The 14,953-nt window shown below is 44.5% G+C and overlaps 1 protein-coding gene across 1 annotated transcript; it reads left to right on the forward strand.

The window, feature by feature from the left end:
* Positions 1–10,454: 10,454 nt before the first annotated feature.
* On the forward strand, positions 10,455–11,302 carry LOC143783456 (uncharacterized). Its single transcript, XM_077271851.1, has 2 exons — positions 10,455–10,607; positions 10,696–11,302. Exons 1-2 carry the CDS (start codon positions 10,594–10,596, stop codon positions 11,024–11,026), a joined length of 345 nt encoding a protein of 114 aa, XP_077127966.1. The 5' UTR covers positions 10,455–10,593; the 3' UTR covers positions 11,027–11,302.
* The last annotated feature ends 3,651 nt before the right edge of the window (positions 11,303–14,953 follow it).

The following is a 14,953-nucleotide window of genomic DNA, read 5'->3' on the forward strand; positions in this document are numbered from 1 at the left end:
CCCCACGTGACCGCATGCAGGAGAAGCCGCGGCCAGACCAGGAAGCAGCGAGGGAGCGGGTAAGTATTTTCTGACCAGCGGGGGGGCGCACAGGGGGTGGGGGGGGCGGCGGACACATGGATCTTTATTTTTAACACTATTCTTCATATTTTCTCTGCAGCAAACGCTGCTGCAGGGAAGATATGAATCGCAGCTTCAGCACCATGCAGAGTGGGTACCACACGCTCCGTGTGGTACCCACTTGCCATACGGGCGGCACACGTGTGCCGCACATATGGCCTCCGTGAGTTCCCAGGCACACGGACACGGATAACTCCGGTACCGATTTATTCCAGATATCTGTGGGACAGCCCTAACAGGCACTGGCTGTATTATCTCAGCCAGGAATGTTTGACTCGAAGTCTAAAACGTTGGAAGTCTTCAAGCACAGGCTGGGCAGACATCTGTCTGAGATGGTTTAGTGACTCCTGCATTGAGCAGGGGGTTGGACACGATGATCCTGGAGGTCCTTCCAGCTCTTACATTCCATGATTCTAGGACTTCTTCACCCACTGTCCTGGGTTGACAGAGAATTAACCCTATGTCTGCAGGTTAATGGCATTACCAGATCTGACAGGTTCCTTTTAACCCCTTTGAGACTTTGCCATTTTTTCCTTTTGCGTTTCTGTTTTTCGCACCTCTTCTTCCCAGAGGCATAACTTTTTTATTTTTCTGTCAATATGGCCATGTTAGGGCTTGTTTTTTGTGGGACAAGTTGTAATTTTGAACAACATCATTGGTATTGCCATATTGTGTACTCACAAATGGGAAAAAAATTCCAAGTGCAGTGAAATTGCAAAAAAAAAGTGAAATTCCACAACGTCTTTTTGGATTTTTTTTTTACCATGTTCACAAAATGCTAAAACTGACCTGCCATTATGATTCTCCAGGTCATTATGGGTTCATAGACACCAAAGATATCTAGGTTCTTTTTTATTTAAGTGTTGAAAAAAAATCCAAAGTTTGATTAAAAAAAAGCGCCATTTTCCTAGAACCGTAGCGTCTCCATTTTTCGTGATTTCAGGTTGGATGAGGGCTTGTTTTTTGTTTGCTACTGTTTTTATTGATACCATTTAGGTGCAGATACGATCTTTTGATTGCCCGTTTTTGCATTTTAATGCAATGTCGCGGCGACCAAAAAAACATAATTTTGGAGTTTTGGCTTTTTTCTCGCTACGCTGTTTAGCGATCAGGTTAATCATTTTTTGTTGAAAGATTGGGCGATTCTGAACACAGCGATACCAAATATGTGTATCTTTGACTTTTTTTATTGTTTTACGTTTAATTGGGCGAAAGGGGGGTGATTTAAATTTTATATTTTTAAAATATTTTAAAAACTTTTTTTTTTTACTTTTGGCATGCTTCAATAGTCTCCATGGGAGTCTAGAAGCTGCCATAACCCCATCGGCTTTGCTTCATACAGGCGATGATCAGATCACCTGTATGTAGCAGAATTACTCACTTGCTATGAGCGCCGACCACCGGGCAGCGTTCACAGCAAGCTGGCAGTGACAACCATAGAGGTCTCCAGGAGACCTCTCGAACTCATTCCAACCCATCGGTGACCCGCGATCACGTGACGGGGGTCACCGATGGGCGGATTTCCAGCCCGATGGTCGGAAGCGCGCATCAAATGCCACTGTCAGAGTTTGACAGTGGCATTTAAATGGTTAATAGCTGGGGGTGGATCACGATTCCACACTCGGTTAAATTAGTTGTTCACTTTAAAAAAAAATTAAATGGGTCTCTAATATAAATATTTAGTAAAATATTTTCATTGTGAAAAAATACCAAGATTATTTTTTGTCACGGACAAACCCTTTTATTCAGTCTTGTTGCTATGTTATGATACCACTATGTTACATTACAAAAACCATGAGCCGCAGTGTTTTTATGCTCTTTTCTTCTTTGAAGAAGCTATAAGTGCCGCATTAGAGAGTGGTTCAAAGTTCACTCACTGAAGAGCTGTCACAATGCAGTGTTTTGACTAAGAGACTGCTTTATCATGCAGCAGGAGATACTCTACTACAGAAGGAACAAGAGCACAATTAAAACAGTTACAAAAAATACTCAGGATTATAGAAAATATTTGTGGACTGACACTTTATACAAGCCGTTCCTGGAACAATGGCTTCACCATCTGAGTGATGACAAGAAAGAAAAACGTTAGAAGACCATACAGCACAAAGTATAATTAATTGGTATAAAAAATGGCACCATTTTCCGAGACCTGTAGCGTCTCCATTTTTCGTAACCTGGGGCTGTGTGAGAGCTTTTTTTTGGGTGCAGAGCTGATATTTTTATTGATACCATTTTGGTGCAGATATGATCTTTTGATCGCCCGTTATTGCATTTTATTGCAATGTAGCGGCAACCTAAAAAACTTAATTCTGATGTTTTAATTTTTTTTTCCATCACGCCGTTTAGCGACCGGGTGATTTTTTTTTTTATATTGATAGATTGGGCGATTCTGAACGTGGTGATACCAAATATGTGTGTATTTGATATTTGTTTTATTTTGAATGGGGTGAATTTGGGGTGATTTGAACTTTATATATATATTTTTTTTAAATATTTTTAAAAACACTTTTTTAACTTTTTGCATGCTTCAAAAGTCTCCATGGGAGACTAGAAGCTACAGTTGTCTGATCATCTCTGCTACACACAGGTGATGATCAGATCGCCTGTGTGTAGCAGAAATACTCCCTTGCTATGAGCGCCGACCACCAGGTGGCGCTCATAACAAACCATAGAGGTCTGCTGGAGACCTCTTGGTTGTCATGCCGACCCATCGGTAACCCGCGATCATGTGACTGAGTCACTGATGGGTGAGATTAGTGACGTGCTTCCGGTAAGCGCGAGTTAAATGCCGCTGTCAGAAATTGACATTGGCATTTAACTAGTTAACAGCCGCGGGTGGATCGCGATTCCACGTGCAGCTGTTACAGACACATGTCAGCTGTATAGACCAGCTGACATGTGCCCGGAAAGGTCTGGGCTCAGCATCGGAGTACTATTTACGCCCGATGTTGGAAAGGGGTTAAAGATAAAAGATGAGTGGATCAATCCGCGGCACCATTTCACAAACTGCTAAAGCAACAGGAAGCAGGTGAACATATTTTTGTGCGGTCGGGCGGCACTCCCCATAATTTCCGGCTTCTGTGACATCTTTCAGTTTATCATACCTTGTACAGTGGTGGTCAGTACCTGGGCCATTGCCGATCAGCAGTTCCCAGTGGAGCACAGTTTGTACAGCAAAGTTGTTTTCCATTTCCAGAGTCACTGGGTAAGTCTCTTTCTTCTGCAGATTGTAATCTCTTATGGTTAGCGAGGTCCTCTCTCTCTCCTGTTGAGTGTAAGCTCTTTTGCTTAGTTGGGGTCCTCTCTCTTTCCTGTAGTGTAATTTCTTATGGTCAGCGGGGTCTTCTCTCTCTCTTATATAGATTATAAGCTCTTATTGGTTATCAGGGTCTTCTTTCTCTCTTTCCTGTAGACTGTAAGCTCTTATGGTTAGTGGAGTCTCTCTCTCTGTCTCTCACTGTAGAGTGCAAGTGAAAATTCAGCAGAGCCGGCAAATTAAAATGTCAAAGCATCCGCTCATCTATCTGTAATAAAAATGTATCCAGAGAAATGTACGCATTTTATATGGAATTTAATATCGCTATTAGCGTTTTGAAAGCGAGTGCTGTTTTGATTTTTCCAGTTGGTCCAAACTGCCTACTTCAACATAAAATTTTAATAAAGAATCCTTTTATTTTCAGTAACATACGTAAAGAGCGCTTAATGTAAAAGATGGCTACATAGGCAAAGGTCTAGTGTAGACCCCCAATTTTTCAGCTTTTTATCACGGTACTCTAGAACCCAATCCAGAAGTTTGTTTGCTTTGAAGCAATATGTGTATAATAAGACGTATAATGAGACACACCACGCATTATATTTTTTACAGCTTCCATACAAATTCATGAGAAATGACATCCACATGCTTCTTTATTATATTGAATGCATATGCATTGGCAGGATGAACCAGTGGATTCATATGGGTGCAGTATTACTGATCTGCACAATACTGATCCAAACTATAATTGAGCTGTAAATTGTATATAGACCTCTTCTTTTATACATATGCTATGCATTGACTTGTGCAATCTTAGAAATGAGAAAATATGTCCTGGGGCTGGCAGAATGTCATTCTGGGCCTGGCACATATATTGTGTTCACTGTTTAGGTTCACTGTCGATTGTGTCTGTGTGATATATGGTGAGGATCAAGTGAAGGAACTTTCTTGGGCTAGAATGTTTTATAATTGAAGACATTTGCTGAGTCTAATTTCAGCAAACAAGCGACCTGCAGATGGGCGAGCCCTACCCAAATAGCAAGTGCTTTCCTGCCAACAAAAACAATGGCACTGATTGGGAGACAGCTGAGAACAAACTGAAAGAGAATAATTAATTGCAAAAGATGGGAACATGTTCTCACAGTTCTCAATTGTGATATTTCAGTCTGACACAGAGTTTTCCACAAAATCAAGAAATAATGTAGGAAATCTTATTGGAAAGTTTAACTTTTTTAAAATGAACTTTCAGAAATAACTATGAGATACAGATGTACAAGATGCCAGAATGACAGATTTATTTTGATTTAATAAATAGGAGAACAATTTGATTCCTTAGGGGGTCACCAGTATTTTTATGACGTACACAGGGCATTGCTGTCAACTCATTGGTTTTTTTTTCACCGGCCTTCGGCTGTATCTCGAACCATGGCAACTTGGGTGTAAGATCTTGTGTAAGCCTAGTTTTCTTGATAGTGTCAGTCCATCGGGATGCTGTTCTTCCACTTCTCCTTGTTCCTTCTATTCTTCTGACCATGATGTCCTCCAGTGATTGCTCAGCTCATTGTTCGACATCCATTTCTTCCGACTCCCCCATACACATGAATGTATAACTTGAGTTGATTAGACGATGTTGGAGCACAATCAGGAGGACACTTCAGATAGTCATCCTGTCCTCCCGAATTCCCCAGGTTTGCAGTCTTTAGTCTAGTGTATCTGGGGGTCTTAAAGGGAGTCTGGCAGCACAGAATGACTGTTCAGACCAATTACAGGAGCTTGGTGCACCATTGGCGTTGCCAAACATTCAAGTGCATCTTCCTTCCTACTTGTTTTCCTTCTTTCTCTACCCCCTCCTTTTTCTTTGGTCAACAGTTTTGGCTTTATAAAGGGAGAGAAGGGTGGAGATAGATGGAAAACAGGTAATTGAGAAGGTGCACTTAAATCTTTGGCCACACCAAGGGTGCACTGAGCACCTGTACTTGGTTTGAACAGTCATTCTGTGCTGACAAAGTCACTTTAAATTGCACGTGGTAGGTAAGATATAGATGCATTAGAGCTTAGGGGCTCCAAATTGTGACACTTGAACAATAATTTTGACATCTATTTACATAAATTAATCAATGAAATCCATACTAAAGTTGTGATAAATTAGTGCATCTGAAATCATTAGTTCAAATTCATAATGAAGTGTTCACATTTATTTTTTTGTTACTCTTGACCCAAAATTGAGGAAAGGCACAAGAGCTTGACTTGGCTTGTTTTTTTTGTTCTTTTGTCTCTCCTCATCCATTCTGACTAAGGTCGTCTTTCTATAACACTTCTTTTCTTGTTATATTCTCTATTGGACCAATGGCAATGTGTGTCTGATGAAAGTCCAAGTATACGATCGAAATGGTGCAGTTTTTGTTGGATTGCCTTGCAATAAAACCTAAGATAAAATCTGAGAAAAATATAATTTTCATTTTGGAGTTCCAAGTATTTTCTATTTTTGATCCCTTGGATTTAGAACCCTTCTTGAGCGCCCTTTATCTAATAGAAGTGCCATATTTCCTAATACCCATGCTGCTGGAGACGTCTGTCATTATCTCTTTTCTAAAAATTACTGCTTGCTTCTTTTAGTCTACAGTTATGTTAAAAAAAAGTCAAAAATATTTTTTGATGCCAACGAGTCAAAAAACACCAGACGTTAATGGCATGGCTCTACCTCAATATCAGAAGAATTACTTTTATATATGCCAAATCTAGAACCAAAAGGGTAGAGCATATGATTAATGATTACGTTCCCATCGGAAATTCCAATGCATACTATAGTGGTAGCATCGTGAAGGACATTTTTAGAAAATTTCATTTATGTGCTGCAGACAAAATTGGCAGCGTCAACTGATCGGTGTTGCAAATCTGAAATCCACAGCCTGTGAATTTATGCTACAGATATCACAGCAGATTTCACCCTTTGCATTACATATGTGCCAAATCCACACCTTTTCCGAAACAAAGTCCATAACTTCATGTGCCGCAGTATTATTATTATTATTATTATTTATTTATATTGCCCCATTAATTCCATGGTGCTGTACATGAGAAAGGGGTTATGTACAGAGTTATAGATAACGTTTACAGTAAACAAATTTACAATGACAGACTGGTACAGAGGGGAGAGGACCCTGTCCTTGCGGACTTACATTCTACGGGATAATGGGGAAGAGACAGAAGGTCGGGAGTGCGGCAGCTCTGGTGGTGGTGAGGTGGCAGCTCTGGTGGTGGTGAGGCGGCAGCTCTGGTGGTGGTGAGGCGGCAGCTCGGGTGGTGATAAGGCGGCAGTAGATTTCGCCTCCATTTTTTCCCTGTATAGACTCAAGAGGTAAGATTCAGTGGGAGCACAGTTGAATTTTCTTTTTGCGTTAATGGATCTGATGGGTTTTATATTATTAACACAATAGTCATATATTGTTTAGCTAAACAAATATACAGTAGCTAGAAAATATATTGCATTACGGCCTTGGCATACTAAGCCATCAGCTATGTGTTGACATTAACTATTCGTGCTGACTCAGGCTGTTATTTTTTCTTTTAGTTTTGGGATAAGTAATTAGAAGTAAAAATTTAGTTCTCCAAGCAATAAAAACCAATTATGTCCAAGTCGCACAATCTGCCATTGTTTGAAATCTGCCTATTAAAAGAAATAAGGAACGGCAAGTCTAATCACCTAATGAAAGTACAGCGTGTAATGAAACGCAGCACACTAGTGTATTCTGTTCTAGAATGCACTTTTTTATTATCTCAAACATGTTCCTGAATCAAGAATGAACATCGTGGACCCCTATTTAGCCTCATAAGCCGCATACTACTCTATGGAAATGAAAGTTAAAAATGCAGCTGGTTGGATTCCAACTTCTAGAGGTTATGTAAACTTTAGTAAAGAAGCGATTATTACAAGAATGATTGTCTGCAAAACCTGTAGAGCAAGTTAATAGCATTCTGCCTGCAGTAAAATATCAACCAGGAGACGGGCATTTCACTTTCCTCACTGTACGCACATTTAAAATGCTTAGTCCTTCCTAGGATATGAGAACACAATGTCTTTTTCAATAGAGTTTGTTCCGTAACCTGCCTGAAAAAGTGCGAAACTAACGCTAAAAAGAATGAACATATGCATTGCAATATAAAAACAACTTGCTGTTCATATGTTCTGTCTTTTCAGCATCTTTTATCTGCTTCAGGTTCACAAAATTGCGAATTAGGTAGCAGTCAAAGGAAGTGATCTGACCCTTCTTCAGGTGACTCACGCTTGAAAGCCGCTGATTTTTTTCATACATAGAGTAAAAAAATGCCCAAAACATAAAAAAAAAACACTTCAGAGTGAAGCATCTTCTGCTCAAAAAAATTGGATCACCTAAGTTCAAAAGACATCGAGGGCCCTACCCTAACAGGAAATGTCAGTAGAAAATAATCTATTGTCTGAACCAGGTTTTTATTAATTTTTTTTTATCTTTTATAATTTTTTTTTTACTAATTTTTTATGTTAAACACAAACATCAAAAATATTTCAATTTTCACATTGGCCACTAGATTGAATATTAAACCGGAGTCACACTAGTGAGGAATACGGACGGGTGCTATGCGGTAAAACATTGCATAGCACTCGGACCGCTGTTAATCTATGGGGCAGCTCTCATCACCGTTTTTTTTTCTCTGTACGTGCATGTGAAATTGCAGCATGCTGGGATTGTCACCATCACTTGGCTGAGTCTTGGCGCACTCGCACCCATATAAGTCTATGGTGCGAGTGACACAGCGCACATCACTTGGATATCATCCGAGTGCTGTGCGATATACGCCGACGCCGGCAATGGAGGAGATAGAGAAATTAGATGAGGCTTGGAGCACAGTAGCATGGCACTCGGCTCCCGCTTGCAGCAGAGCAGGAGCCGAGGGTCATTAGCATATCGCATCTGATGCTCTTGCAACGGATGCCATACGCTAGTCTGACCCCGGCTTTAGACTCCTAATTGTTATGTGCAGAAGCCTTTTTAACAGTCTCCTTATCATTACAGGTATGATTACAATGACTTTTTTTTCTGGAATGCTTATTAAAAAATCACACACAGACTATACCGGTATATATTTTTTAAGGACACATTGGAAAGCCATCATAAATTATCATGATTATAAGTGATGATCAGTGTCTACAGCCCATAATTCTGATATGAAGACATTTCCTGCGTTCACTGTAAACTGTAAACTGATGATAATTACAGCCAAAATATTTTTATATGTTTCTTTAGCTTCAAAGACATACCATATTTTTCGGACTACAAGACGCACTTTTTCCCCCCCAAAAAAGGGGGGAAAATGGGGGGTGCGTCTAATAGTCGCAATGCAGGCTTACCGTGGCGGCAGAGGTGCGGTGGCAGAGGTTTGGCGGCAGACGTGCGGGGATGAGGAGGCACAGTGAGAGGGGTCCCTTTCCCCGGTGAGGTGATGCAGCAGCCCGGTAAGCTCCAGAGCCGGGTGAATCCTGTTGTTAGCGGTGGTGGCGGCCATCTTCCGGAGGCCGCGCGTGCGCAGATGGAGCGCTCTGCTTCCCGGGGCTTCAGGAAAATGGCCGCGGGATGCCGCACGTGCGCAGATGGGGATCGCAGCGGCCATTTTCCTGAAGTTCTTGGCTTCAGGAAAATGGCCGCTGCGATCTCCATCTGCGCACGCGCGGCTTCCATCGGGAAGATGGCCGCCACCACCGCTAACAACAGGATTCACCCGGCTCTGCTGCTTACCGGGCTGCTGCATCACCTCACCGGGGAAAGGGACCCCTCTGACGCCATACCTCTCACTGCGCCTCCTCATCCCAGCACGTCCTCATCCCAGCACGTCCTCATCCCAGCACGTCCTCATCCCAGCACCTCCTCATCCCAGCACCTCCTCATCCCAGCACCTCTGCCGGTAACCACTGCTGCAACCCTCCCATGGACACCAGGCCGTGGCATCGCCCACCTAAGCAGGAAGGGACCCTGCTCAGGTGCACGCCGTACCGCATCACCCCACCTCTGCCGACACCATGCCTCCTGTGACCCTGCTCTGCCACCGCCAGCCCTCAGGTAAGATACTGTAAATTCGGACAATAAGACGCACCCCCATCTTATAAAAAATCTTTTTTTCTGCAATTTTCACCCCAAATTTGGGGTGCGCCTTATGGTCTGGTGCATCTTATAGTCCGAAAAATACGGTAAGTGATGCTTTAAATTTTACGGACAAAAGTGCCCTATTTTTATGGACTGTCCTGGAATTTCTGGATGGTTGGCAACCCTGCTAGTAGCACCTCATTTATGACGACTGGTTCTCCTAAATAGGCCAGTGTCCCACTTGCAACTGCAATGCGAGAACCTTGCGCAAGTCTCTCGCCTCAATACCAGGCACTGCCACCAGCACTCGGGGTATGCAGCTGCATGTACTTCTATACAGCTGAATGCTTCGGACCGAACCTCCGGCAGCAGTGCCGGGTATTGAGGTGAGAGACTCGCGAGTTACTCGCATTGCAGTTGCAAGTGGGACGCCGGCCATAATATTCTTTAACACAGATGCATGGGGGAATTGCTTTCCATGGACCAATCTTGTTTGAAAGTACCGGAAGTATATTAAGGCTTGAGGGTTGAATAAAGATTTGGGATGGTTTGGGGGCTTGGACTAGCTAATAGCTTCACTTTAATAGCTTCACTTTAAAGAAATGCCAGAAATATGGGACCAGACGGATGCACACTACTCCAACCAGGCCAGAAAAGAGGCGGCATGGAGGAGAATATGTGGGCTACTTTTCTCTGATTTTGAAGAGCGTCCACGTGAGGGACAGCAACAACTAAGTAAATTCACTCATGTTTTGAAAATAATATTATAAACTGCACTAAATAACAGGTTTTCACACTATCCCCTTAAATCCTAGTCTGATGTTTTTAATCAAATTATTATGAATGAAGATAATGTTTAAAAAATACAGCTTACTAGGCCACATGACTATGTAAAATCTCATTAAACTTGTTGTTCCACTGTGCGCAATGCCCTTATACATTATTTTATTGTCTGTCATTGCAGTGGAAGATGTTATGAGACGCTGGCGCAGCATACGTGACCAATATAGGAGGTAAAGACAGCAGCGGGCCAGCAGTGGTGCTTCCGTACCTACAAAGCGCAGTTACATATATTATGATAGGCTTGCTTTTCTGGATCCCAGTATGGATCTCAGACCGTAAGTTCATACATCACACCACATTATCCATATGTATTTTATACTCATATGTTTAATATTTTTTTTCTATTTCACACTTTCATAACAGAACTCAGTCCAACCTCACTGAGAGGGAGACAGGGTCAGATTCTGAGGCCATAATTGATCCAGTCGGGGAAGGTGAAGAGGTGGCTGGCTCATTTTCTCAGCCTTCCAGCTGCATCCCACAAGGTCCTTCTGCACCAGCACCAGAAGCATCTCCTACAACAGGTCCAGAAGCTGCACCAGCACCCGTCAGCCTGGAAGATCCAGGAAACAGCAGCAGCCCTACTGTACCTCTGGAGGCCTCCCCACAGCCTGCTGTGATATCTTGCCGTGGGTGCCGAAGGAGAGAGAACCCTGCCTCACATACGAGGCGGCATGTGGATACGGGGTTCTGAATTATCTGGCCAGGGCTGCCCAGGATGAGGGTGAGGAGGCATATTCCCGCAGCCTGGCCCGGTATCTCCGTCCCCTTCCCAGTGAGGTGAGGCTACGTGTGAGAGGGTGCATTCAGATCCTTATTGATGCATGCACACACCCCAATACCTCATATGAGGTGTTTGAATTCTTGGAGAGGTGGGAGCTGTCTCCCTGCAACCTCATGAGAGTTCAAACAAACCCACAAGTGCATGGTCAACAGGGATCTGATGCACCTCCTCCACGTGTGCCAACACCTCAACCCATTCCTCCCCAAAACCAACCATGGCCACAACAGCCACAAATGGCATCCTATCCCCAACCTTCCCAATATGGCCACTTGTGCAGACCCAGTGTTGGAAGCTGGTCCCAACCTGGGTTTGGAAGACATGGCCAAATTGGGGGGTATGAGTCACGTGGGTTCCATAATCCCCAAGAGTCTACTCTACAATATCCCTATGGTCACTTGACTAGTCTCCAATCTGACCATGGGTAAAATATACAGCATGGCCAAGAGTATGTACCCACACAGGGTAAAGGACAATTTGGCCAACAAAGGCAGCAAGAGACTGAGTCTGGACTGCCGCCATCACCTCCACCAACGTTTCAGAATCTTTAAATTTTGTATTTGTAAGGTCTTTTGCTGTTGCAAAATAATTTTGTTTTATGCTTTGAAAGTATGTGTTACAAATATGTATGGCCAAATTTCTATGGCCACAAAACCCATATGACTATAATATGGTTTTGATTACTTCAAAATTTGTTTTTGGCGTTATAAAAAATTTTGAAAAGCCAATTTATGTTTCTTCAATAATTAACACACCATACCATATTAGATTCAAAACCATCTCTTAAATAAGTCAAATCAACACACACAGTAACTTAACTGAAAAAATGATTTCTATATAGCCAAAGATTTTAAACTTATAACATTAAGAGAGCATGCTCTTGCCAGGGAGTAGCACCCTGAGGTGTAACAAAATAATTTGTAAAGATATCACGGACTTTCAGTCCTGAAAGTGGACGATGCTGAGGGATGACATGTGGTGTAGGCCTACCCACATTGCCCAACACACCTTCAGCACCATCAGATGAGGAGCATTCATGAAGTCTGGTGAAATTATGTAGGACCACAAGCTTTGATGACTTCATTGACGTTGCCTTCACTCAGCTGAATGGCTGACTGGAGGACCCGCCATTTAGCACAAAGAATGCCAAAGGTGCACTCCACCAGTCGCTGTGCGCATGATAGACGCAAATTAAATATCCAACGCCGGTGGTCCAGGTTTTGACGGGGATATGGCCTCATTACATGTCTGGATAACTGGAAGGCCTCATCTGCCACAAGGACATACGGCACAGCTTCTACATTGGAGCCTGGAAGTTGATGTGGTGGTAGGTCCAACTGGTTATTGCGCAGCTGCCGACCCATAATGGAAGAATTGAAGACTCTAGAGTCTCCAGTTCTCCCATAGGCCCCAATATCTACAATTATAAATCTGTAGTGACTGTCAACCACAGCTAACAGCACTACAGAAAAATATTATTTATAATTATAGAATTGGGACCCTGAGTTCATCGGCTTAAGCACACGGATGTGTTTGCCATCAAGGGCTCCAATGCAATTTGGGAATTGACAATGCTCCTGAAAGCCACACGCAATCTGCATCCAGTCTTCCATCTTGGGCACAGGCATGACCAGTTGATGTAGTCTGGACCAGATTTCCACACAGGTAGCTCGGACTATGCCGGAGATAGTAGACCTCCCAATCAAAAATTCCAGATGTAGGGCAGCATACGAAAGGCCAGTTGTCAGGAAGCTGAAAGCAGAATAAAAAATTACAAGGTTTGAATGATTTAGAACATTCCTATACACCACAAGTACTGTGTGGAAATAACAAGCCAGGCTAGCAGTACCTTCAAAAATTAACACTGGCTATGTGAATTTAACATTAAATACATATTCTTACTAAGATTTTAGTACAATTTGTACATATGCAGCGCCCCAGAGTCCTGGTCGTTGCAGTACTGTGGCTCCGCCGCTAAGGGGAGCTATGGTACGTCTGATGGCACTGAAGGAGTTCATCTGATCAGGTATCACAGACACCAATACATTTCACCGCCGGGCCTCCAGGGGGAGCTAAGGGTTCTATTTACTAGGCCACTCTCCACACACTGGTAAAACTGGGGGTCAGGCAGGAAGTTAGGCAGAAAGCTGACTGGGTTGGAGCCAGGCAACACCTTGTGGCAGAGGGTGTTGCAGGGGAAGATTCGGTAGGGTCTCTGTCAGGGGTGGGATCCTGACAGAGGCTTGGCAAACTGAGAGAACGTAACGGGACCGTGCCTGCTCAGTATAGCGGCGGTGCCCAAGGAAGGACTAGAAGCGAGATAGATTGTGCTGAGTGAGAAACGAGATCAAAGCAACAAGGAGAATACCAGTAGGGGTCGTGCTGAAAGACCGAGGCAACATTCTACTGAGGCGCAAACAACCGGTGGCCGGAACGCCGAAGGAAGTATTTCTATATACAGCTTCAGGCAATACTTCGAACCTACGGCAGGACAGTCAGTCTCAGGCGGGCTGTCTCACTTAAATCACCTATGCAGTCTTGGGGGGCAACTTGTGGAGAGGGGCGACTCTAGGGTCCCGGAAGAGCTCCGAGCCTACCCGTCAAACGGGTGCCGTCCTAACCGTAACATCAGGGAGGGACGGAGGATTAGCAGAACATCATCTAATCGAGTTGTGAGGGAACTTAAGAAACAGACACAACAGTTGTGGGGACTTTCCGTAAGCACAGCAGGGAAGGACCGCAACACATAGCGCAAGAAGGAAGGCACAGATTTCCACCTGTTAAGAGAACTCTGGAAGTGCCATCGGACCGGCCGGACTTGCGCAGCCTGGTGAACCCAGACCCAGAGATCTTCAGTAAAGAGGTATTGAGACTGCAACCTGGTGTCCTCGTTATTTACTGCACTGCACCACCACCATTATCCATCATATCCACCACTGACTGTGCGCCCCTCGGCAGGGTCACGGATCGGGCCTAGCCACCGTGACAACCCCAGAGCAGAGACTCAGAGGCCCGGTACCGGGTACCCCTCGGCCCTGCGGCGGTGGGGGCGCTACAAACTTGGCGTCACGAACAGGATCTACTTAAGCCTGAAGAATCAGGTCATGTGTGCCTTGGAACTGTGATTTACTGTGCTTGGACTGTGCTTTATTGAGAGACTGTGTATTGCCGTTTGCCGCCAGAAGTTCCCGCCAAAAATCGCCGCCATTGCTACACCAAAGAAGAAGGAGGGCGTGCCATGGGAGGAGACTACCAAAGTGGCGCCAGAAGCGGCGACCGCCCCCTGCGCCTCTTACTGCAAAGCGAGGACCTGCCTCAAAGCAGAGGACCACCCCTTGATTTGCAACGGCGGGAAGCGGGTGACGGAGAAGCTCGACCCCGGAGAAATGGCGGAGCTAGGTGCATGCACTGCCACCGACTATCAGACAGCGATGATGAACAGCAAGTGCCTGAACCAGGTAGGAGTGACCCCGGCTTGCCCTCATCCACCAGAGGCGGACCTACGTCCACCGCAGCGGAAAGATCTGAATTCCTCGGAACCGGCTGCGGAACTGAGTCTACCCATCCCGTCCTCAGAGCCAGCGGAGGAGGAACCATGGTGGGCGGAGCCGCATCCGGGGACCACATTGGAGGAGCCGCGGTCCGGGCTGCAGCCGAATCCAGCATCCTCGTTAATGGACCGGATCGACATCGGTGGAATCACATCAGGCGCAGGTATGGAAGACGCCCCTGCTCCCCCGCTCGGTCCCGCTCCCGCGACCGGCCCTCACTCCAGTAAAAGCCGTCTCCTCGCGGCAGAGCTAGTAGTGTTACCCCCCGATGCGATGGGGAAGCTGGTAC

Source organism: Ranitomeya variabilis, chromosome 6, assembly GCF_051348905.1.
Source record: "Ranitomeya variabilis isolate aRanVar5 chromosome 6, aRanVar5.hap1, whole genome shotgun sequence".
In the NCBI taxonomy this organism is placed as follows: Eukaryota; Metazoa; Chordata; class Amphibia; order Anura; family Dendrobatidae; genus Ranitomeya; species Ranitomeya variabilis.